The following is a 23,832-nucleotide window of genomic DNA, read 5'->3' as shown; positions in this document are numbered from 1 at the left end:
ATATTATCTTTGTTACTGGTTTATAAAGAATATTGTACAGGCTACAATAGATTAGTTATATCTAACTATCATTCTTCTATCTATATAATACAAAGCTGTTAGCTGATCCTATTAACATTCACCGATACTTGAAAAATGCGTATGTTCACAAGTTTCACAAGAATAATTTTATCTATTCCGCGTGAGCGACTCAGCAAAAAGGATACTTTTTTCTATTTGAGAAGATACAAATTATAAATTCGGTTGTTGAATTGACGTTACTTAAATTGAATGTCATTGTCAGAAATATGCGGCGAGTTCAATCAAGCTAAATGATCAATTTTTAGTCAAGCATAAATACCTACATTTGAATAAATATTTAAAAATGATAGGAGATTATTTTAAGAGGAGATTAAGACGCGATATATATATATATATATATATATATATATATGTATATATATGAAAAACGTGCAAAATTGTCGCCTACGTAATACTAAATTGTAATTATATATCACCCGAGAGAGGGACAAGCCATTAATTATCCGATGGGATTGGCCTCCTTTCATTCCGGGTGACGAGCTCAAGTTCTTCCGCAGGATCTTCCTACAATAATGTACAAATTTAAACAACACGTTCTAAATTCACATCTTAAATGTACATTCAATCTAATATGTCATCACTTGTAATAAAAAAGTAGTGATTATATTACTTAGTATTTAATTTTAATAATAAATTTTTAAAATCAATTTTTTTCAGCTTCTCAAGTAGATCATTAATTATGATCACGATTCGAGCGTCAATAATTTTTTTATTTCTCTTTTTTTTAGTTTAACAAAACGTTTTCCCGGTAAACAATTTGACCTACGTACATGATGAGAGTAGGGCAGAAATCAATTTTCGTCCTTCTTGTAGGGAATGTAGGGCGTGGTTTTGATGGGTCCTGAGACCATATTATCGCGAGAAAAGTTTCAGTCACAAATCAGGTTTGGGATGAAATTCGATATAAGTCGCGATGATAAAGTACGCCGTTTATCCCGAACCTCTATCATCGCGAATATAAAAAAAAATTTTATGTCTAGAGTCTAGAGTCTAGACGAAGGAGAAAAGGCCTACGAGAGAGCATATGAAATATCGAAAGAGACGTACCTCTCGAAATGCCGTACGACGGGCGATATAACGATAACGCTCTTTCTCGGGGAAGGTGATGGATACGGGCCATGGAAATGTTGGATCCTCCTTGCCGTCACTTAATTTTAGAAACAACGAAGTCGCTATCACGAACGGTAGCGTCAGCACCGGTAACTGCGTCTGAAATATTAATAAAATGTTAAGAGTCTGCGAGACATTGCGAATTAATCGAGCAGAAAGAGAGGCTTCAGTCACTTTTACAAATATCGATTCTATGGCGTACTGCAGGAGTGGAGTGTAAATAATCGCCAAGATAGCGGAGACGGCCGTTTGACCGTTCAGCACCAACAGATTCCCTCCCAAAGCAGCCCCGGTCAACAGACTGTTGTATCCCCACATCCCGCTGTAAGCTTTGTGCCTGTCCGCTCCGAGCTCCAAACCTAACGGAAAATTTATGACAATGATAATTTATATTCTTCAAGTTTTCATCTTAAAATTAATGCTCTAGCTCTTTATCCCTCGTGAGAAAGTTCACGCCGCGCGCGTTAAATTACTTTATATACCCTTTAAAATATACATTTTAATTGTAGATCAATAATTTCCTCATCTCTTCTTTTCATATCTTTTCCGATCTCTTTGTATGTAAATTTTGTATAAAAATTATTTAAATACCTGCGAATGTTCCGCAGAGAGCGCCGAAATACGAAAACACGGTCGCTAGAGGCGAGTATATTAACATTGCCAGATACATGATAGACCCAAGGACCACATTATCAACTCCGTACAGCTGTGACGCAGAGACAACGCTGCCTCGTACAACCTGAAACACGATTTAACTTTGAGGACAAGCAAATAGATTGATATCTCCATTTATATACCTTTCCCAGCATTTCCCTCGAGCAACCGAGGTACGGATATATTTATTTCCATTTTACTTTTATACGCCCCAGAAATACACAGTTATTCTAAATAGCTACGAAAGAAATTCTGTTTCAACAAACGTCTCTTGATATTGTTACAATATTCTATAAGTCTAAATTTAAAAGTACCTCCTATTTAGTAACACTGTACCAATATATGAAAAACTCAATGTAGCGAAATGCAAACAATGAAAGTTGAAAGTTTGTTGAAATGCCTTGGGTAATAAGATTTGACTGTATATAAGTATATTTGCAATTGGAAAAGTAATCATAGGTTTCGAGTATGAAACCGCGCAACTAATGAAGCTATGTGGTACTTCTTGAGACCCTCGAGTGCCCTCGAGATGCTAATATATGCAAAGTCAAGTACGTAAAGTTTGAAAAAGTAGAACATAAGTAAACTCTACCATTCCCCAGTCGAGGTAAACGCCGGTCGCATTCTGCTCGTAGAAACCGGCGCCGTCCGTTGTCATCGTCTCACTTGTTGCATTGTGCTGAAAACAATGAGAGAGTCTTGCACAATAACCCGCGTGCATGACGGAGAAATACACGCGGCAGTCACTCGACGAGTGTAGAGAAGGTTCAAACTATTTTATGATGAAATATGCTTCACGGAGGAGTAATTTATGTTCCATTACGCGCGTCGAGTTCGGCCGTAAATTTTTGTAACGCGAGGGAGAAACTTTTTCGCAGCTGTAAGAAAGAAGGTACACACTTTTTTTCGCGCTGTTGCGATTTTTTGCAAGTTCTCTTGTTTATGATTAGATATTACTCCGCGTGCGGGAATCGCGAAGTTCAACTATACGAGAATACAAAAGTTAATGTTTCATGTGTTATCAGTTATCACGAGGATCCAGACTGGCAGAAATAATGGCACGCTCTCGCACAACGTACATAGAAGTTAATATATTTACGTATACGCGAAAGGGAGCCAGCCAACTGAGCAATATTTTCAAATATTCCACTGTTGCGGCGCTGTTTGACAACGGAAAACAGTCTGCGAAAAAGAGAAACGCGGAGAGAAACTTGTCCAATATTTAACTGAAACAAACCGGCGACTAGTTAGGATGAAATAAATCCGAGCCGAGGTAACTATATCGCTGACGGAGTTGTTCGTGCTGGAGTTTGATCAATACGGAGAAAAGCGATGCTTCTACCCACGGAGGATAGCATTCTCCCTGGTGAAGGCACGTCAAATATGTATGGTCTGATGAATACTGAGAGCGCTTTTCCAAGCGAATTTTATTCCGCGTCGAAGCCCCCGCCCTATTCTCATCAAATTTACTCTCGTTCGGGACCAACACCTTAAAATTGTGAATCTACCGCGAGCGCTCATTTCCTGTTGTTTAAAACGAGAGCAGTTATCAAGTAAAATGCCTTTGACGTATTTCATTAATCTCATCTCCCTCTGTTTTCTTCTCATTAAATTATATACCTACTTATATAAACAAGATTATTATTAAATGAATTTTTTATTAGCTTCGACTTTTTTGATCAAAAGACACATTACATCAGTGTCTTTACTGACAAATGGCAAAATTGTAACATTTCAGGAGATTTATTTGTTCTATTTTATCTAATTTATTATATATCTATTTTTTTTATTAAAATGCGTGTTATTTCTACGCAATAATGCTTGTGTAATCATTAAAACTATCATGTATACATTATATAAAATTAATTTACCATTTCAAACATTGGTTCCACAGATTTGGCTACCATATCCGCCCCATTCTGTGTTGAGAGAGCGAAAATCAATGTGAATTCCACCAAGTTAAATGGCCACGTTGTGCATGAGAATTTATCGCTTCTCAGGGACCGTGAGAGATAAACGCTGGAAAACATTAACCAGGAGCTGTTGAAATTTGTGAACGTTGCACCACCCAGTCACAACGTGGTGGATGACGAGTGAACTCCGGCTAACTCTAGTAATCCGGTTAATCCGGTTTGCCGCATAATCTACCGTCGCAAATTATTCCAGATATCATGCTCGAATCTCAAGCCGAGACTGTCATGATGCGTTTCGCGTTAGTTTCTATCTATACGTACTATACGTTCAGCTTCGAGTTGTCTAAACTCGTAACATTATCCGTAATGCTGAATGCGTAAAGTTCTAGCTTTAAGGCATTATTACGCCACTGTGCATTAAATGCTTTAAACCGTTATTCTCTCTGACAATATAACATAATTATCAACATCAATTTATATTAATTTATATAAATAATTAATTATGTATTTCGACTTAATTAAATGTCAGTATATCTCCATCAAGATGTTATTTATAAATAAAAAATTTGTTTACATATAGGATTATTTCAAACGCATACCTATATTGGCGTTATGTGTCTATATGAACATTGGACAACATTCCCGCGGAAGCGTATTTATCGTTTATTATTTCCGCGTTTCTATGTACTTCGGGCGCATTTTATTATTGTATAATTTACGATAATTGAAGAGTAATTACGGTTTATTATCCGCGTCATGGAATATTTTCCAGATACTCCGTGGAACGTGAAATAACTGAATGTACCTGAGTATCGTCGCCAGAAGCACGAGTAGGAAGCTGAAGGAGTCGAAGCCTCCGTAAATTTGCGGTATCAGACTGTACGATACGGCCCCGACCAGTAGAGGATTGTAGACGCTTAATCCGTTTTCTACAATAGCATCGGGTTCTCGTATGAGCTGCAAAAGAACGGAGGGTTCTTAAGCGCGATTCTTGAATCGCACAGCGAAGTTCCGCGGCGGAGGATTCCGCGCTCTAGAATCCCTCCTCGGGTCGCTGCCATCAGGCGAAAAGCGGTGCCGCATTGCAGTGATTTTTCCCCGTATGCACGCAAACGGTCCATTAAGTCCAAAAAAGATGAACACGAGATAGCGAGAGCGTTCGTCGTCACGATGCATCGTCGCGTATATATGAATAGTAACGGTAGAAACTAGGGTCAGTCTCTCGAGCGCAATGCGGCAAAAAAGTGTATTGCATCTTTTCGGCAAGAACAGACCGCGGGACACCCAACGGCTAATAATTAATAAACATACCACGGACAGTAAGAGGCCAAGGCCAGCGGTAGCCGCAGACAACATCAATGTACCTGGCGTTACCACAGCCAAGGTAACTATTATCAGCAGCCCGCTGAGAGGATTATTCGCAAAAACGGTCTGCAACATTAATTAAAGCCAATCGACGTTAATTAAAGATTATGTACGGCAATTCCGATGTGGCATTGCAGTGCGACGAATTAAAAAAGTAACCCGACCTTACTGCTGTAACAAATACATGGAGATTCTCTTCGTCGCGGAAATGGCATATAATATTCTTTAACACTAGAACTACCAAGGAGGTCAAAATGACTTGGCATATTTTATAATTATTACTCATTTTTATAAAACATCTTAGGTTCTAAACTTTTCTCTGACTTTTATTAAAATATAAATATAGATTAATTTTATAAATTCGTTCCCTCTTTTCTCTTTTTTTTTCTTCTAAGATTTTTATGTAGTATACTTGTTATAGATATACCGGAATGGGTCATTTTAAACTCTCACAAAATGTAGATGAAATTTTGATTACATTCGTATCTCGTATCTCAGATACGTTTCTTATAAACTTTTAGGATTCTTTCAGCATTGGAAGTAAAACGGTGTTTACATTGTCGAGGAATCATGGCCAAAATCAGGCGTGAACGTGAGGCGTGATCACGGCTAAATAATGTGCACACAATCGTGAACGTACGCGCGTGAGCCGACGCAACGGCCCATTCCTCCAGCCGTATATAAGAATCAAACCTCGGCTCACGCGCATACGTCCATAATTATTGTGTGTATGTACATTAACCGCCTCACGCTTACGCCTGATTTCGGCAGTGGTTCCATGACAATCTAAATACCACTTAAACCCGTCCCGATATAACACACAGATATAATACTCAGGTATAATGCACAAGTATAATACACAGAAATCTTACAAAATACGTCATAGTATGCAAGGCGTGGCAAACTATTGCGTCTGAAATGTATCACATAATTGCTATCATATTAAAAAAAAATACGTCATAGCCTGTAAGGTGTGGCAAACTATTCATACATATACATTAGAAATGTGTTGCTGTTGCCATTAATTTAGAGGAAACAAAAAAATATGGATTATGAATGGATCAATGCCAAAGACAATGTTCACACTATATATTGCATATTGCTCATATGCGACCTGTCTTAGAAAGAGATATATATATATATATATATATATATATATCTTTATATATATATATATATATATATATATATATATATATATATATATATATATATATATATATATATATATAGAGAGAGAGAGAGAGAGAGAAAGAAAGATATATGTAAGCAAATAAGTGCGGAACAAGTGCTGTGATGTCGATTTCTGTTTCATCACAAAGTTATAACTTGCTTTCGAAAAATGACTGATTTTTGAGTTGCTCAAGAGTAAAATATTAAAATCTATATTCAGTACAAGGGATTTGAAACGCACGAATCATATAATTTAGAATTTCACCTTACTAAAATATAAATCTTATTTAGTTGTAACGTCTTTTTCACTTATAATTTTTGAGATTGCTTTTGATTTTTACGGTAAAAATGATTAATCTTCAGTATTAATAATAATAAAATACATTTTTGTAAAAATAATATAATATCCTTGTTTTTTCATTAATTAGAGAATTACGAAGAAATTTTTTAATATTCTAATTTTCTTGTTTCTGCATTTATCTCAACGCAAAAACTAACGGAACTATAACGGAACTGTAACAATATACATTTTCAAAGATAGCTACAAATTATGAAAATCATGATATCATATCGAATATTATATATGATACATTAAATTTTACCACTCACCTGTCCAAATCCACGCAGAAAAGCGTCAAATAATTGCACTGCGTGCCAAACTCGCCGCCTCTTGTGCGCGAAAAATTCCTTCAAAATCGCAAAGTCGCCAACGAAAGGTACCCATACTTTTTTCTGTCGGATTTATTTTATTTATTAAATATACTTTCTATGAAAACTTTTTGCATATTTTTTTCAACAAATGTAAAATAATATTCTTTTTCAGGGAATCTTTAATAAAAAAAACGATGTGTCGCGAGACGTTCGTCTTTTCTATTACAAAATCCCATTTTGAATAGACTATCAAGATGCTAATATAAAAAAAAAAACCGCGATTTGTTAAAAATGACACACAATACAATTTAAATACAAACAAGTTTTAAAATAAGAGGAGCTATTAGTTTATATTAAAAACAGATATAAATAAATCGTGAATAACTAAATATAAAATTACGTTCCGCGTTGAAGACAATTAATGAAATTTTTCGGGTACTTCCCGAAATGACTGAAGTCGTATCACTGTATCACTGAGCACGTAAATAGAAAAGTTATCAAAACAGATCTTCGATAATCTAGCTATTACAGAACTGCGCGTCATCAATAATTTTACACTTTACACCCAACTATAACATATTATGTCAAATTTCAAATAACTCACTTGTTGCAATTCTGCTATCGGTACCTCTTTCGCAGACATCGCGTATCGACAAATAATATTAAAATCGTACGGCAAAGTGACGTTCTTAATTACTGCACAGAGCACCCCCACCATACACAGTTAACACATTTGTGTAGCGTGCTTTGCGTATATTTAAACAGCAATAAAAGCACGTTATATCCTCATACGTGCTGTAGTCTCACGTGCTACATCGCATTAAAACTGCAAACACTAATATATTATAGAAGTAACAGTCTGCCGATCATATAGCCGCGTAAATTTATAAATAATTAAATTTTAATAGAAACCATTAATTATGAATCATGTGACAAGATCTTAAAAATTATAATTTAAAAATTTTCATTAACTGAGATTATATGAATGTCTTTGTAATAAGATGTAATTTTTGAAATGTAAAGATTCATTGTAATTATTAGCCTTATGTTTAAAATAGATTAAGTTCATATAAACATCTCTTTTAATATCATATAGATGTAGTTAAAACGACGATCCGAACCTACTTAAGCTATTGAAGCTACTGTTGATTTCAACATTCGATCTAGAACAGATGGTTTCGCTTTCTAACAGGCACATTAAACTGCGTGTTAACTAGCGCACCATAAGTCATGGTACGTTAATTATCATTACTTACACCATGTTAATTGATGTACTCTTGGAATAGATACAAGCTGAGATTATGCATTCTATGATTCATAAATAGAGTACGTCATGTTTAAACAAATAATAGATATTTTGATCTTTGCATCCTAAAAATAGAAAACAAAATACTAAGGAATAGACGTGTTAACAAAAATATTGCTCATATCTTGATACATGTCGTAATCAGATTGATTTATTCATTTCATGTATGAGCAATGTTAAATACGTGAGATCATAGCAAACAAGTTGTTTTATATCCTCCATGTTGAGGTGTTTAAGTGGAATATAAGAAATGAATAAATGCTTTAACAATGCTATAAAAATGTGTTTTATCATTTTCACAATAGTTGAAAATAATTCCATAAAGTTTATAACATTTATGGAATTTAGCTTAAAAAATATGGCATTGATACATTAAGATAAAAGAATATTTCTGAAACGTATAATTACTTTTTATAAAATAATGCGCTTTCTCTCAAGGTACCTCAATTCTTAAAATTATATATCCATGACATAATTGGGATGAACAACGAGTAAAGGATCCTCCTCTTCTTCGTCTCCTCTATCTTTGCTTTTCAAACTAGTCGTTGTTAAAGGTATTATAATTTGATCCTAAAAATAAAATTGTGAAATGTACTATTATAAAATGCAAATGTGCCAACTATAAAATATATGATGTTAACGCATACATGATACGTCAATCTATCGATAATCTTCTCAATAAAGTTTTTCCGGTCTAATAACTCTTCTTCTGAATCTAGTTGATCTTGTACTTGATCAAGATACCACGCAATTAATTCGGATTTCCGCATGCCACCCTTATTGTCATCTATAAAAATATTAATTTAACAGATAACATATGATAAAAAGTTGATAGTAGTACTTATTTCTATTGTCAATGTAGTAATAAAAATACCTTCACTTTCGACACGACTTTCCTCGCCTCTCATATAAAGCACTAACATGTTCGACAGATTCTTATATTCCTCAAAGGATAGAGTTAATTTTTTCTTTGACGGTTCTTGCGGCGTTTCGTTAGACGCTAAACAATCAATAAAAGTAAATATAAAAAATAAATGTATATAAAGACAATAGGTACGCTATATGCAATAAAAGAATTACGTAGACATACGTGTTGAAGGCGGTGCATCATTGTTGCCGTCAGCAACAAATGCTGCCATGAGCGGAGGTGGCTGGTCATCGATGTCCATTCCTAAGTTTGCGTCGTTCACCCCTTCTTCGAGGTCTACATCAGGCTGTTCTACCGTAATTATACTCTTCTGTAACAATCGTTTCGCTTCTTTGACGTGCTTTACCGTCACTTCGTCCATGCATTCTATTTTCGCCAATGCTTCGGACAATCTAATCATGCTCTCTAACTGCCTCACAGTGACCCTCCATTTGCCGCTTCCACTACCTGTTCTTTGTCTGAGAGCTGTGTAATTTTCGACTAAAAGCTCAGCAGCTTCCTATAAAAATTTGATAAGATCAATAATGCTGATTTGATATCATTAAATAATTTAATCCAATGTATCTCACCTGACTTAAAATGGGCTTAAACTGTTTAGCAAAACTCATATATCTAATAATCTCATCTTGTTGGTACACGACTTGAATATCGTTCACGTTATCACAATGTAAATCTATGATTCTCTTAGCAATCGCGTTATCGACGATTTCATTACATTCATCCAGCACTACAAAGAACAAATCAAATCTCGACATAATAGGTGCGGTTAATTGTACATTTTGCTGTAATGATTTTCTTCTGTCATATCGTCCACCGATGGGATTTGCTGCCGCTAGTATAGAAGTTCGAGCATTTAAAGTTGCTCTCACCCCGGCCTAGAAACATATGTGAGTTCTAGTACATAAAATTATCTGCACATTATATAGATGTATAGTGTATAAAGTTATCTGTATATTAAATACCTTAGTTATTGAAATTGTCTGCTGTTCCATAGCTTCGTGAATCGCGACCTGATCTTTCGGATCCATCTTATCGAATTCATCAATGCAGCAGATGCCATGATCCGCGAGCATCAACGCTCCAGCTTCTATGACAAAGTCCGAAGATTCTTCGTCTCGTACAACTGCAGCCGTCAAACCAGCTGCAGTTGACGCCTTTCCAGACGTGTAAACCGCTCTAGGCGAGAGGTCGGCTACACATTTAAGAAATTGCGACTTGGCGGTACTGGGATCACCGACGATGCAGACATTGATATCTCCTCTCAGCGACGTGCCCTCCTCCGTGGTTTTCGCTACACCGCCAAAGAACATCAGTGTGACCCCCTTTTTAATTTCATCGTTGCCGTGTATAGCGGGAAACAGACTGGAAACTATATTTGCGTACAGGTTTTTATCGCGACTCATCTCGTAGATGCGATTCCACTCTGCTTCCGTCATTCGTTTTTTCATCGCTTCTTGCGAAATTTCTTCCATCGCATCTGTTCCTCCAAACTGTAACAATATAAAATAAATATTTTCTTAAAAAAACAGACGCGTATATTTTATCTACTCGTTGATTTTCCCTACCCTTGCGCTCGTATTGGTAAGGCTGCAGGCGAGAAATGCCATTTTATACGTCAATTCCCTAACACCAAGCGCCTTAAGGCCAGACACACCTTCCCTCTGTTCGCTATTTCTATTTCTTGGTCCAATTTCTGCCTTGGCACTCGGTAAAGTTAATGCCCCTACATCCGGCACTACTATAAGAGTTCCTGAAAAATCATATCTGTAAAAATAAGAATAGGGTTATTAAAGTTTACAATTTCATTCGTTAAAACATCTGTATTTTTATACCTACCTGTCGCCAGCTTGTACCATCTCGACTATCTCAGACCTCAGAATGACTTCAACGGAGCGAGGTATAGAGCCTCGAGGAAGTTCAGCTTGTGTTTCTTGAATTCTCACTTTTTGAAAGTCGACGAACACCGAATTATCCACGTCTAACAGGAAACGACGTCTATTGCTACATACTGGATTAGAGCAGATTGTTGGATTTGTAAACTGAAAACAATGAAAATTAAAAACAGCCGCACCAAAGTTAATCAAAATCCTATGTTATATATAAACTTTATATTATATATACCTTAAATTGCTGTTCCACATTTTTAATATACGCATTACAGTCCATGCAAATAAATGTGCCAAGAACCAATTCTGGATGAACAGGATGCGTTCGTACGACCTGTCCAGATATACGAGTCAAAGTACCCAACAGCGACGTATTCAATTCTCTTAATTTATGCCTAATAGGTACTTCGGTAAAACTGACGTAACATTCCTTATCCTTCTGTAAATTTCCCACATCTTTAACAAAGTTGCTCACTGCTTGACATAAAAATGGATATACTCTGGAACACACACACAAACAGATCCTTATTTTTATTTCTCCTAAGTAAAAAAAGACAGCGATTACTGATTATACAACCTGTAGTATTCTTCAATTATAGTTGTAGCGAGCGTTTGATTAAATGCTTCCGTATCGTCAAAAGACACCTCCAGGGTACAGCGTTCTGGACTGACAAGCTCTTTAGCTGGCTCCAGATACTTAACAATCTCAAATTCCTTAAATCTGTGATAAAAAAGTCAACGAAGAAAATATTAGTTTACAATTTTAGTCCAAACAAAACGAATTAAGTTGAACGAACTTTTGTAGTGTTGAAGATGTTCAACCTATAAAGAAATTACCTCTCCAGGAAATCCTGAAACAATTTCTGACACTTGACCCCGACCTCATCTCGTACATGTGCTCGAACAGCTTGTGGAGGAGCAGCATCCATTGTTTCAAAGTTTCAATGAATTATAACAAAACACGCTATATATGAGTTCAGAAAAGTACTGATAAATAGAAGCTGACGTAAACACAATGACAAGACTGATGGAAATTTGGCGGGAAGACACAGGTTAACGAAATCAGAGAGAAACATGAGGCGGCCACGCCACAGCGCGGCGTTCTACTGGACTGCCTGATACGCCACACACAATCATTTTCGACGTTGGAACTATTTGGCATACACATTGTCTGGCACTGTCGATAAAGTATCGCCGTTTGGTGCGTATCAGTGCTACACGTCTATATAATATAATATAAATATGTATAGTGGACCGTTTGACAGGCCACATACATATATTTATATATATTATATGTGTGATGTATTCGGTTCTCTCTGATATTAGTATTGTAGCTTATTGTTTTAAATAAAGATAAATAATAAACTGTACGCTTTTATTAGTCATCCACTTGACTCACGCAGTGTCACGTATGTAACAATCAAAAGTTGCATATATTCATATATATTTCGTCATTATTAATAGAACATAATGGACACGAAACAAATTGATTTCGGGACAACTGGCGTCGTAATTCGTTTAATTAGTAAGCAAAACTCGTATCAACTTTGTATTTTATATTCCTTGTAATATAACATATTTAACCATCGCGTATATATAAATTCGGCATTCGTACATTGACGATCTATTAGAACGCATATTTCGCAAGACTTATTCAGCCGAAGATGTTTCGCGTGAATATTCGACAAAACGATTATATTATTAAACGATATTGCAAATATTTTACAGATATCAAACTACAAATCTACGATATCAATTCTTGTATCTATTATGTTTAACTACCGACGAGATAAGTATCTCGTCGGTGGTTTAACTCATATCAGGATCATAAAGGAAAAAATGACTGCTGTGTGAGGCAAGCGTATAGCATTTATTGTTAAAATGAAAAAAAAACGCATGATAAACGCGAAAGTAAAAACGGGACGTGTAGTAACATCGCGGGAGCCGGGAGCGGCGCTTTCGGCGCACTTATTAAGTTACCCGCGCGAAGCCTCCGCCATATTGATGACGTATGACCTTCTCCTTCCATTTCCAGAAGGCGGCTGACACGGAACGGATCGGCTCCGGAACGAGTGGCGTCGCGGCTCATTTAATTGGTACTGTACAACAGATATTAACCTTCGTGCGTTATATTAACTGCAGTATCTATCGCGTAGTATAGATTTAGAGTTCGGGTATTGATATTTCTCGAAAATACGTATTCCGCGATACTTGTACGACCGAAGGCGCGTCGCGTGAGCAATCGCGAAAGTGACGGTCGCATTTTCGAGAGTCGCGAATATCGTGCATAAAATATTAATACGCTGGATTCGTTAGAAAACATGCAAAATAACAATCGTAATAATAGGCGAGTTTATTATATGATTTTCGGAAAGTTCGTGAGCGCGAAGCTGAGAGTGCGACGCGTAGCGCCGCCGCCGCGCGCCGCGGCGCTTTCGGCGCACAAAGTTGCTCGCCGCGGGAACGAAGCCTCCGCCATATTGATGACGTATGACCTTCTCCTTCCATTTCCAGAAGGCGGCTGACACGGAACGGATCGGCTCCGGAACGAGTGGCGTCGCGGCTCATTTAATTGGTACGTACAACAGATATTAACCTTGCGTGCGTTACATTAACTGCAGCATCTATCGTGTGGTATAGATTTAGAGCTCGGGTATTGATATATTCCTTGAAAATACGTATTCCGCGGTGCTTGTACGACCGAATAAGGCGCGTCGCGCGAGCAATCGCGAAAGTGACGACCGTACTTTCGAGTGTCGCGAATATCGCGGATATTTGCCGAAAATATTAATACGCTATTCCCTAGAAAGCAGAATAACAACCGTGATAACAGGCGAGTTTATAATATTCGTGATAATCGTGATCGCAAAGTTGAGAGTAGGACGCGTAGTGACGCCGCGCGCCGCGGCGCTTTCGGCGCGAGTTGACGCGCGCGCGAGAGACGAAGCGCCTCCGCTATATTAATTTATATACGTTCTGCTTTTCCAGAATCCAGAATGCGACGAATACGAGACGGAGATGGATCCGCTTCGAACGAGTGGCACGACTTATTTAATTGGTAAGTATGTAACACACATGCATTAACTTTGCATTTCACATTCATAGCAGTCAATAGCTATCGCGAAGTATAGATTCAGCACTCGGAAATTAATATGATAATCCGTTCGAACGCGTGTTTCGCGAAAGCCTTTTGTCCGTCCTATTGTATATAAAATCAATCTAGTGACGTCGTGTGTCGCGTCACACTTTTAGCACCCGAAAAATCTTTTACAGATCACCTTACACAGATATACATTTCGTTGCATTTTTATTTGAAATATCGCTGCGATATTAAACGTGCCATAATTTCTTCTACATTTATTTCTCCGTTGTAACAATATAATTAAGCAGTACTCTTTGCGTGTGATTAATATCGGGGGTGTATCATACAAGATATCATTAGGCAAAAACTGCGCGATCATTGTATTCTAGTGATTACTTGTAGTCGTGTTTAATTGTAATAAATATTTTATTTGTTTTAGGAAACGGATGTGCCACGAAGAAATACAATGCGAAAAAAAAGGAAAACCGAAACTAAGGAAGCGAGGACCAAATGTAATAGATCGCGAGGTGAGTATTTCATCTATAATCTATAATCTTTTATTAATAATTGTATCAATAATATTAATTACTGATAGAAATAAATATTTATTCACGCAGTATCGTTTTTAGATAATTTTATAATATATACACATATTAAAAAAAAATATATATATATATATAGATATGTATTGCTTGCTTGTACTAATTTATAAAATTTTTAATTTCCCACGAATATATATCGGGAAGAAATTGAAAGAGACATGCGTAAAATAAAAAATAAAAAAATAACTTTTGCACGAAAGTACTATTTTATTCGTAATTTCAATAAATTTTTAATAAAAGAATAACATCTTAATAAAATAGCTTTTTTTAGATAACTTTTTGTATAAAATTTGATAAGAAAAATATCTAATTCTGATATAATCTAAACCATTATAAATTTTAATTGTTTAGAAATTATTTAGAAATAGAAATATATATTGACAAGTAATATTTTATATACATTTGTTGATATTACTCATTTCACAAATAATTTATTAAATATTTAAAAAATTTTAAAGTATAAAATAAAATCTAAAATATTATTAAACAATGTATTAAACATGCAATATATACTGTATATAGTGTATTGCATGTTTAATACATTGCAGTTCAATAAATAAAATATTTTAGATTACCTATATTTAAAATTTTTTTAAATATTTAATAAATTATTTATGACATGGTTAATACTGACAAATATATATCAAATATTACTTGTTAATGTATTAAATATTTCTAAATAATTAAAATTTATAATAGTACATATTGTGTATATAAAATATAAGTATTATCTTTTTCTTATAACAAGAAATCCATATTTATTTTAGTCATTATTTTTATTTAAATATTTTTGTATGTTACAGATCAATTTTGTGTATAACTTCTCTGCCGTGTGAGTAAAGAAAAGGGTTCGGATGAAAGAACCCGGGAGGAGACTGATGAGGAGGCCTAAGAAAAGTATCGGGCACCGTTGGAGTAACATTGCAGTAAGCATTATTGCATATTTGTACTAAAATTAGTCGTTTTGTTTTGATGATTTAAAAATAATAATTAGAAAAAAAATTAATCTAAAATTTTATAAAAATTTATTTTTGTGCAAATTTTTTTCGAAAAATGTATAATTATTTTAATAGATATTTAATGAAAAACCATTAAGAAATTTTATGTATGTAAGAATTATCTTTTGAATTATTAATTATATTTTGAGTGTTTTAATTTGAATTTTATGTTTGTATATTACAGAATCATCGTGGCGCTGATTATACGTGGCTGACAACTCCACTGTCGATTGGTGAGTGACAAAAAGGATTTTATTAATGAGATAAAGGATCTATGAAAATTGTATGAGATATACATATTTCTGCATCATTATAATTATATTAAAAATAAACATGGAATCTCACAGATCCGTTATCTTAAAATGAAGCTATAAAGAATTATGACAAATATTTCATCTCGGACTCGTTTTGCGTTATTTAATTTGGTGTGCTAATGTGCTTGAGGCTACACTCGCACAGGTACACAGGGAAATAATACAATACATTGAAATTAACGGATCCTTATTTTATTTGTCTGAATTCTTATTGTTTAGGAAAAAAAACTTTATATTCTTTTAAGTTAAAACACACATTCAATATATATATTATTTTTAATATATTTAAAATAAGTATAGTTCAATATAAATTTTATAACGACTTTAAAATGGATCTTTATTTTAATTCTATTAATAATAATATTAATAGAATTAAAATATAAGGACCCGTTTTAAAGTGTAAAAGTTTTAACGTTTTAAAGTTATTGTGAATCTATACTTATTTTAATATATTAAAAATAATATATAAATATATATATTGTGTAAATGTTTTAACTTAACAGAATGTAAAGTTTTTTTTCCTAGACAATAGAATTCAGACAACAAAAGTAAAATATTTATATCTATATCTAGAGTTGTATCTTAATAAAGATAAATGGTTCCATAGATATTTTAGAAAAAATTGTAAAAACATTTTTTTTTGTGTAAATGTACATACACACACACACACACACACACACACAGATATATATATATATATATATATATATATATATATATATATATATATATATATATATATATATATCACTCCGTTTTGTCTGCTTTCAATTTTGTCCTGTTTTTATGTTTATTCTTTTTTTGCAATCTCTGAATATATTTTTTCAGTTTACCCGTATTTTTCAATTTTTTATATACCGTGAGACCAAATCCAAGACTTTCTTCTCAGCTGCAAAAGACAAATAAGATAAAATAAAACAATATAATATCAATCAGTATTATGTTAACGATAAGCTAAACTTACATTTTTTCTTGAAGATAGGCTTCTCTCCTCGTTTAACAGATTTTAGGAGCTCTTCCTTTTCTTGCCGCTCCTTTTCTGTGCTTCTTCTTTCTATTTCTTTTCCTCCCTTAACTGATTTTCAAGCCTCTAAATGAGATATTTTATTCTTTTTATAGCTTTTTTAGATCTGTCGTTTCTTTCAATTCTTTTTGTAAAGTTTTGAGGTCGTTTTCTCGTAACTTATTGTTAATAAATGCATAAGAATGTCTGAAGGCCTTCTCATCAAACGTACCACATAAACTATCAAATCTAGGATTTCGAGATATAACTTTATTGGCTCGAGTTAACTCTTTATATCTGGGAACTGGTTTTTTAGCAAAAATCTCTCGTGGCCTATTCTTATTTTTCCTTTAAACTTTATTTTCTCAGTTTTTTCTTACTTTTTTTCCAAATATCGTCTCATTGTATACCTTGGTACCTAATTTCTCTTTTAATTTCTGTATATTCTCAAAACTCATATGTTTTAATTCCTCTCGTACTTGTTCCTAAAACACAAACAATTCGGAGCATGTTACCACCCACAAATATATAAACTTTTCTTGCAATAATAGTGCTGTGTTAATTAAATTTAACCTAAATAATATTTAATAATATGTAGTAAAAATAATTAGTAAAAATGAAGAAAAACTTATACACGATCTTTATCTTCTGTAAGTAGGGACTCTTTCTCATCATTCATATGTTGAGTCCTAAGATGTAATAATGGAATACAAATTTATCAATCTCTATGACAAAATGGTAAATGATTAGTATAACGCTCTCCCCTCCGATTTTCTTGAAATTTTGTAAAATAGTTTATTTTTGTGTGTAAAATACATTCTGAGAAGAAAAATCGTCGTTCATGTCTCGTTTTTTTTTAATTCCAAAATTTTATGATGTCGGTAAGTAGCAAAATGATAATTTACGTTTTTAAAATACTGCGCAACTTCATTTATTACTTATTTGTTACTTTTTAATGCTTTTTAATAAGTATGCGGACAACTTAATTTGTGAATATAGTAACAAATAAAGTTGCGCAGTATTTTAAAAACACACACGTGCCCTGCTTTATGTGTATGCCCTGCTTTATAGAAGTTGTGATTTTCATTAAAGCAGGACACACACATGTGTGTGCCCTGCTTTAAGCAGATATTTTGTATTTAATTAGCTGTCACGTGACTTCTATTTTGCTGCACCGTTAATAAGTATGCGGACAACTTAATTTGTGAATATAGTAACAAATAAAGTTGCGCAGTATTTTAAAAACGTAAATTATCATTTTGCTATACTTACCGACATCATAAAATTTTGAAATTAAATAAAAAAACGAGACATTAGCGACAATTTTTTTTCTCAGAATGTATTTTACACACAAAAATAAACTATTTTACAAAATTTCAAGAAAATTTACGGTTTGGTAAATTTGTATGAGATGGTGTGTGTTACAATCCATTGTAGTGTGCGCTAATGTGCTTGAGGCTAACTCGCACAAGTATAAAAAGAAAGAATACGATAAATAGAACGTCCTTAATTTCCTTAATTTAATTGTTTGAATTCTGTTGTCTAGAACCTAGGAAAAGAAACTTTACATTCTTTTAAGTTAAAAAACATTCAATATATTATTTTTAATATATTTAAAATACATAAGTATAGTTCTCAATAACTTTAAAACGTTAAAATTTTTTACTTTAAAACGGGTTCTATTATTTTAATTCTATTAATAAACATATTAATATTTTGTCAACAAATTAATAAACGACGATACGAGTCAGGCGCGGTACGTGGTGCGCAAGTAAAGAAATTAATAGTTACAGAAGTAACGAATTACAATGTACATAATATACATATATATTCCAGCTTAATAAACTGCGCGATTTACCTAACAGTAGCCTAATGTTACAATAGCTGTGTTTCAAGTCCGACAAATAATCGGCGCGCAGTTTATTAAGTTGGAATATGCATGTATTATATTATATACATTGTAATTCGTTACTTCTGTAACTATTAATTTCTTTACTTACGTACCACGTACCGCGCCTGACTCGTAATGTCGTTTATTAATTTGTTGACATTTTTACGAGTCTAATGACACATTTGATTAATATTTTGTTCTCAATACGATTTTAATTTTTCTTATACTTTTTTCATCATTTCAGCAATGTAATCAAGAATTAACTGTTTCTATAATTTTTTCTGATAATCTAATTCTATTAATATTTTTATTAATAGAATTAAAATAAAGACCCGTTTTAAAGTTATTAAACTATACTTATTTTAAATATTATTAAAAATAATATATTAAATGTTTTTTAACTTAAAAAAATGTAAATTTTTTTTCCTTAGACAATAGATTTCAGACAACAAAAATGAAATATTTATATCTATATGTAGAGTTGTATCATACTAAAGATAAATAGTTCCATAGACATCAGAAAAAATTATAGAAACAGTTAATTCTTGGTTACATTGCTAAAATGGTAAAGAAGATATAAAAAAAATTAAAATCGTATTGAAAACAAAATAATGGCATTTTAAAAATATAAAGCTTTTTTACAGATTTCTTAATGTAAAAAAAAAATAAAAAACTTATACAGGATATTTATACATGTAAAATAAAAATAAAGAATCGTCTTTAGATAGGGAATAAGTTATTAAATATGTTCGCCATGTGTTTCCTTTAATCCCTTCCTCAAACATATTTGTCCGAGATTAAATATTTTGTAAATTATTTTAATCAAGCTACACGTCTATATATAAATATATTTTTTAATATGTGTATATAAAATAGAAGTATTATAATACTTCCGTAGGAATAGTTTTGAACAAATTTTAAAATTTGTTAATAATCACATAAAATTATGTGAACAAAACATGTAATATTCTACTCTGATTTGTTTTTTCAATTTGTATTTAAAAAATAATTTTACGGCACACATACTAAAAAAAATTATTCCCATATATAGGTATATATATATATATATATATATATATATATATATTTCTATACATTTCTTTTAAATTCTCGTATATTTCTATTCTCGCGTACTTGTATTCCTATATATCTCAACCAAGTGTATTATACCGACCTAAACGTGCGCGTAATCTTATATTTTACAGGCTTTTACCGAACAACGGGGAAACTAAATCCAATCGTCGCCGATTGTATAAACGGTTCGTTGCGTTTTATTTTCGCGAGTGTCGTTTCAAGTCGTCGGATTATTCGGAATTCCGTCGTTTCTCTGCCGTCCGAGTCCACCGGAAATAATCGAACGTTAATTCGCGTTTCGGGATCGTCGCGTAAAATATCGTTCTTTTTTAATAATTAGCATATAACTGCGTTAATTTCCACGTTCTCAGACGTGACGACTGTCTCGTGCGTGGTCCTTGGCGGAAAGGTGTCGGGATCGCATAACAAGAACTGCCCAGATAATTTGACTTAACTGTGCGTGGAAGGGTGCTACCATGACGTGTCGGTGGCGAGGGGAGATGATCCTCATTGTAGAAAGCTCGCTTTCTACTTTTCGAGGATCTCTCTTCTCTCTGTCGAACACTATTCAACTGGCCACGCGGGGTTAAGTCCTTAATCGGGCAAATCGAGTCAGTTGTCCGGCTCTGAACGCGTCGAGATAACGCGGTTATCGCGGAAATAATTGGGCGTTAAATCGCGTTTCGGGATCGTCGCGTAAAATATCGTTTTTTTTTTAATAATTAGCATATAACTGCGTTAATTATTTCCACGTTCTCAGACGTGACGACTGTCTCGTGCGTGGTCCTTGGCGGAAAGGTGTCGGGATCGCATAACAAGAACTGCCCAGATAATTTGACTTAACTGTGCGTGGAAGGGTGCTACCATGACGTGTCGGTGGCGAGGGGAGATGATCCTCATTGTAGAAAGCTCGCTTTCTACTTTTCGAGGATCTCTCTTCTCTCTGTCGAACACTATTCAACTGGCCACGCGGGGCTAAGTCCTTAATCGGGCAAATCGAGTCAGTTGTCCGGCTCTGAACGCGTCGAGATAACGCGGTTATCGCGGAAATAATCGGGTGTTAATTCGCGTTTCGGGATCGTCGCGTAAAATATCGTTCTTTTTTAATAATTAGCATATAATTGCGTTAATTTCCACGTTCTCAGACGTGACGGCTGTCTCGTGCGTGGTCCTTGGCGGAAAGGTGTCGGGATCGCATAACAAGAACTGCCCAGATAATTTGACTTAACTGTGCGTGGAAGGGTGCTACCATGACGTGTCGGTGGCGAGGGGAGATGATCCTCATTGTAGAAAGCTCGCTTTCTACTTTTCGAGGATCTCTCTTCTCTCTGTCGAACACTATTCAACTGGCCACGCGGGGCTAAGTCCTTAATCGGGCAAATCGAGTCAGTTGTCCGGCTCTGAACGCGTCGAGATAACGCGGTTATCGCGGAAATAATCGGGCGTTAATTCGCGTTTCGGGATCGTCGCGTAAAATATCGTTCTTTTTTAATAATTAGCATATAATTGCGTTAATTTCCACGTTCTCAGACGTGACGGCTGTCTCGTGCGTGGTCCTTGGCGGAAAGGTGTCGGGATCGCATAACAAGAACTGCCCAGATAATTTGACTTAACTGTGCGTGGAAGGGTGCTACCATGACGTGTCGGTGGCGAGGGGAGATGATCCTCATTGTAGAAAGCTCGCTTTCTACTTTTCGAGGATCTCTCTTCTCTCTGTCGAACACTATTCAACTGGCCACGCGGGGTTAAGTCCTTAATCGGGCAAATCGAGTCAGTTGTCCGGCTCTGAACGCGTCGAGATAACGCGGTTATCGCGGAAATAATCGGGCTGTTAATTCGCGTTTCGGGATCGTCGCGTAAAATATCGTTCTTTTTTAATAATTAGCATATAATTGCGTTAATTTCCACGTTCTCAGACGTGACGGCTGTCTCGTGCGTGGTCCTTGGCGGAAAGGTGTCGGGATCGCATAACAAGAACTGCCCAGATAATTTGACTTAACTGTGCGTGGAAGGGTGCTACCATGACGTGTCGGTGGCGAGGGGAGATGATCCTCATTGTAGAAAGCTCGCTTTCTACTTTTCGAGGATCTCTCTTCTCTCTGTCGAACACTATTCAACTGGCCACGCGGGGTTAAGTCCTTAATCGGGCAAATCGAGTCAGTTGTCCGGCTCTGAACGCGTCGAGATAACGCGGTTATCGCGGAAATAATCGGGCGTTAATTCGCGTTTCGGGATCGTCGCGTAAAATATCGTTCTTTTTAAATAATTAGCATATAATTGCGTTAATTTCCACGTTCTCAGACGTGACGGACTGTCTCGTGCGTGGTCCTTGGCGGAAAGGTGTCGGGATCGCATAACAAGAACTGCCCAGATAATTTGACTTAACTGTGCGTGGAAGGGTGCTACCATGACGTGTCGGTGGCGAGGGGAGATGATCCTCATTGTAGAAAGCTCGCTTTCTACTTTTCGAGGATCTCTCTTCTCTCTGTCGAACACTATTCAACTGGCCACGCGGGGTTAAGTCCTTAATCGGGCAAATCGAGTCAGTTGTCCGGCTCTGAACGCGTCGAGATAACGCGGTTATCGCGGAAATAATCGGGCTGTTAATTCGCGTTTCGGGATCGTCGCGTAAAATATCGTTCTTTTTTAATAATTAGCATATAATTGCGTTAATTTCCACGTTCTCAGACGTGACGACTGTCTCGTGCGTGGTCCTTGGCGGAAAGGTGTCGGGATCGCATAACAAGAACTGCCCAGATAATTTGACTTAACTGTGCGTGGAAGGGTGCTACCATGACGTGTCGGTGGCGAGGGGAGATGATCCTCATTGTAGAAAGCTCGCTTTCTACTTTTCGAGGATCTCTCTTCTCTCTGTCGAACACTATTCAACTGGCCACGCGGGGTTAAGTCCTTAATCGGGCAAATCGAGTCAGTTGTCCGGCTCTGAACGCGTCGAGATAACGCGGTTATCGCGGAAATAATCGGGTGTTAATTCGCGTTTCGGGATCGTCGCGTAAAATATCGTTCTTTTTTAATAATTAGCATATAATTGCGTTTATTTCCACGTTCTCAGACGTGACGACTGTCTCGTGCGTGGTCCTTGGCGGAAAGGTGTCGGGATCGCATAACAAGAACTGCCCAGATAATTTGACTTAACTGTGCGTGGAAGGGTGCTACCATGACGTGTCGGTGGCGAGGGGAGATGATCCTCATTGTAGAAAGCTCGCTTTCTACTTTTCGAGGATCTCTCTTCTCTCTGTCGAACACTATTCAACTGGCCACGCGGGGTTAAGTCCTTAATCGGGCAAATCGAGTCAGTTGTCCGGCTCTGAACGCGTCGAGATAACGCGGTTATCGTTGAAATAATCGGGCGTTAATTCGCGTTTCGGGATCGTCGCGTAAAATATCGTTCTTTTTTAATAATTAGCATATAATTGCGTTAATTTCCACGTTCTCAGACGTGACGACTGTCTCGTGCGTGGTCCTTGGCGGAAAGGTGTCGGGATCGCATAACAAGAACTGCCCAGATAATTTGACTTAACTGTGCGTGGAAGGGTGCTACCATGACGTGTCGGTGGCGAGGGGAGATGATCCTCATTGTAGAAAGCTCGCTTTCTACTTTTCGAGGATCTCTCTTCTCTCTGTCGAACACTATTCAACTGGCCACGCGGGGCTAAGTCCTTAATCGGGCAAATCGAGTCAGTTGTCCGGCTCTGAACGCGTCGAGATAACGCGGTTATCGCGGAAATAATCGGGCGTTAATTCGCGTTTCGGGATCGTCGCGTAAAACATCGTTCTTTT

General features: G+C 35.7%; 2 protein-coding genes, 2 long non-coding RNA genes and 1 pseudogene across 7 annotated transcripts; 2 read left to right on the top strand and 3 right to left on the bottom strand.

Moving 5' to 3' along the window:
- Window positions 1-3: 3 nt before the first annotated feature.
- Window positions 4-7,689, bottom strand: LOC143895229 (urea transporter 1). 3 transcript variants are annotated; one of them, XM_077402216.1, is made up of 10 exons: window positions 7,552-7,689; window positions 6,906-7,028; window positions 5,070-5,189; window positions 4,564-4,715; window positions 3,717-3,864; window positions 2,438-2,524; window positions 1,783-1,930; window positions 1,366-1,550; window positions 1,129-1,290; window positions 4-585 (listed from the first exon to the last, which is right to left on the bottom strand). In XM_077402216.1, exons 1-10 carry the CDS (start codon window positions 7,663-7,665, stop codon window positions 517-519), a joined length of 1,308 nt encoding a protein of 435 aa, XP_077258342.1. In that variant the 5' UTR covers window positions 7,666-7,689; the 3' UTR covers window positions 4-516. The 3 variants fall into 3 exon arrangements, with proteins under 3 accessions (XP_077258342.1, XP_077258343.1, XP_077258344.1); XM_077402217.1 differs by having other exon boundaries at window positions 1,372-1,550; XM_077402218.1 differs by lacking the exon at window positions 4-585 and having other exon boundaries at window positions 1,135-1,290; window positions 1,394-1,550.
- Window positions 2,531-3,873, top strand: LOC143895240 (uncharacterized). Its single transcript, XR_013256255.1, has 3 exons — window positions 2,531-2,737; window positions 2,871-3,118; window positions 3,740-3,873. It is a non-coding gene; the product is annotated as an uncharacterized LOC143895240 (long non-coding RNA).
- A 972-nt stretch (window positions 7,690-8,661) lies between the features above and the next one.
- On the bottom strand, window positions 8,662-12,144 carry Mcm6 (minichromosome maintenance 6). The gene is made up of 11 exons (XM_077402204.1): window positions 11,905-12,144; window positions 11,645-11,788; window positions 11,303-11,567; window positions 11,018-11,220; window positions 10,747-10,945; window positions 10,144-10,671; window positions 9,751-10,056; window positions 9,344-9,680; window positions 9,128-9,253; window positions 8,901-9,040; window positions 8,662-8,823 (listed from the first exon to the last, which is right to left on the bottom strand). Exons 1-11 carry the CDS (start codon window positions 11,994-11,996, stop codon window positions 8,710-8,712), a joined length of 2,454 nt encoding a protein of 817 aa, XP_077258330.1. The 5' UTR covers window positions 11,997-12,144; the 3' UTR covers window positions 8,662-8,709.
- A 728-nt stretch (window positions 12,145-12,872) lies between these two features.
- On the top strand, window positions 12,873-21,853 carry LOC143895164 (uncharacterized). Its single transcript, XR_013256238.1, has 7 exons — window positions 12,873-13,163; window positions 13,582-13,642; window positions 14,056-14,125; window positions 14,589-14,676; window positions 15,555-15,677; window positions 15,934-15,982; window positions 20,163-21,853. It is a non-coding gene; the product is annotated as an uncharacterized LOC143895164 (long non-coding RNA).
- On the bottom strand, window positions 16,811-17,745 carry LOC143895189 (ribosomal RNA processing protein 36 homolog; annotated as a pseudogene). Its single transcript, XR_013256243.1, has 3 exons — window positions 17,701-17,745; window positions 17,028-17,551; window positions 16,811-16,952 (listed from the first exon to the last, which is right to left on the bottom strand). The product of XR_013256243.1 is annotated as a ribosomal RNA processing protein 36 homolog (transcript).
- Window positions 21,854-23,832: the final 1,979 nt, after the last annotated feature.

The sequence above is a fragment of the Temnothorax americanus genome, unplaced genomic scaffold, assembly GCF_048541705.1.
Source record: "Temnothorax americanus isolate GAGA-0224 unplaced genomic scaffold, ASM4854170v1 Scaffold15, whole genome shotgun sequence".
In the NCBI taxonomy this organism is placed as follows: Eukaryota; Metazoa; Arthropoda; class Insecta; order Hymenoptera; family Formicidae; genus Temnothorax; species Temnothorax americanus.
The sequence above is the reverse complement of the archived record's forward strand: the minus strand, read 5'-3'. Positions and strand labels throughout refer to the sequence as shown.

Excerpts from the sequence above, each read along its gene's own strand:
- LOC143895229 (XM_077402216.1), bottom strand. The coding sequence starts at position 7,665 with ATGGTGGGGGTGCTCTGTGCAGTAATTAAGAACGTCACTTTGCCGTAC. Across the intron at positions 4,716-5,069 it reads TTGGCCTCTTACTGTCCGTG|CTCATACGAGAACCCGATGC; the intron begins GTATGTTTATTA and ends GTTCTTTTGCAG. Across the intron at positions 586-1,128 it reads GTCGTACGGCATTTCGAGAG|GAAGATCCTGCGGAAGAACT; the intron begins GTACGTCTCTTT and ends ACATTATTGTAG.
- Mcm6 (XM_077402204.1), bottom strand. The coding sequence starts at position 11,996 with ATGGATGCTGCTCCTCCACAAGCTGTTCGAGCACATGTACGAGATGAG. Across the intron at positions 11,789-11,904 it reads TTTCAGGATTTCCTGGAGAG|ATTTAAGGAATTTGAGATTG; the intron begins GTAATTTCTTTA and ends TTTTTATCACAG. Across the intron at positions 11,568-11,644 it reads ATAATTGAAGAATACTACAG|AGTATATCCATTTTTATGTC; the intron begins GTTGTATAATCA and ends TGTGTGTTCCAG.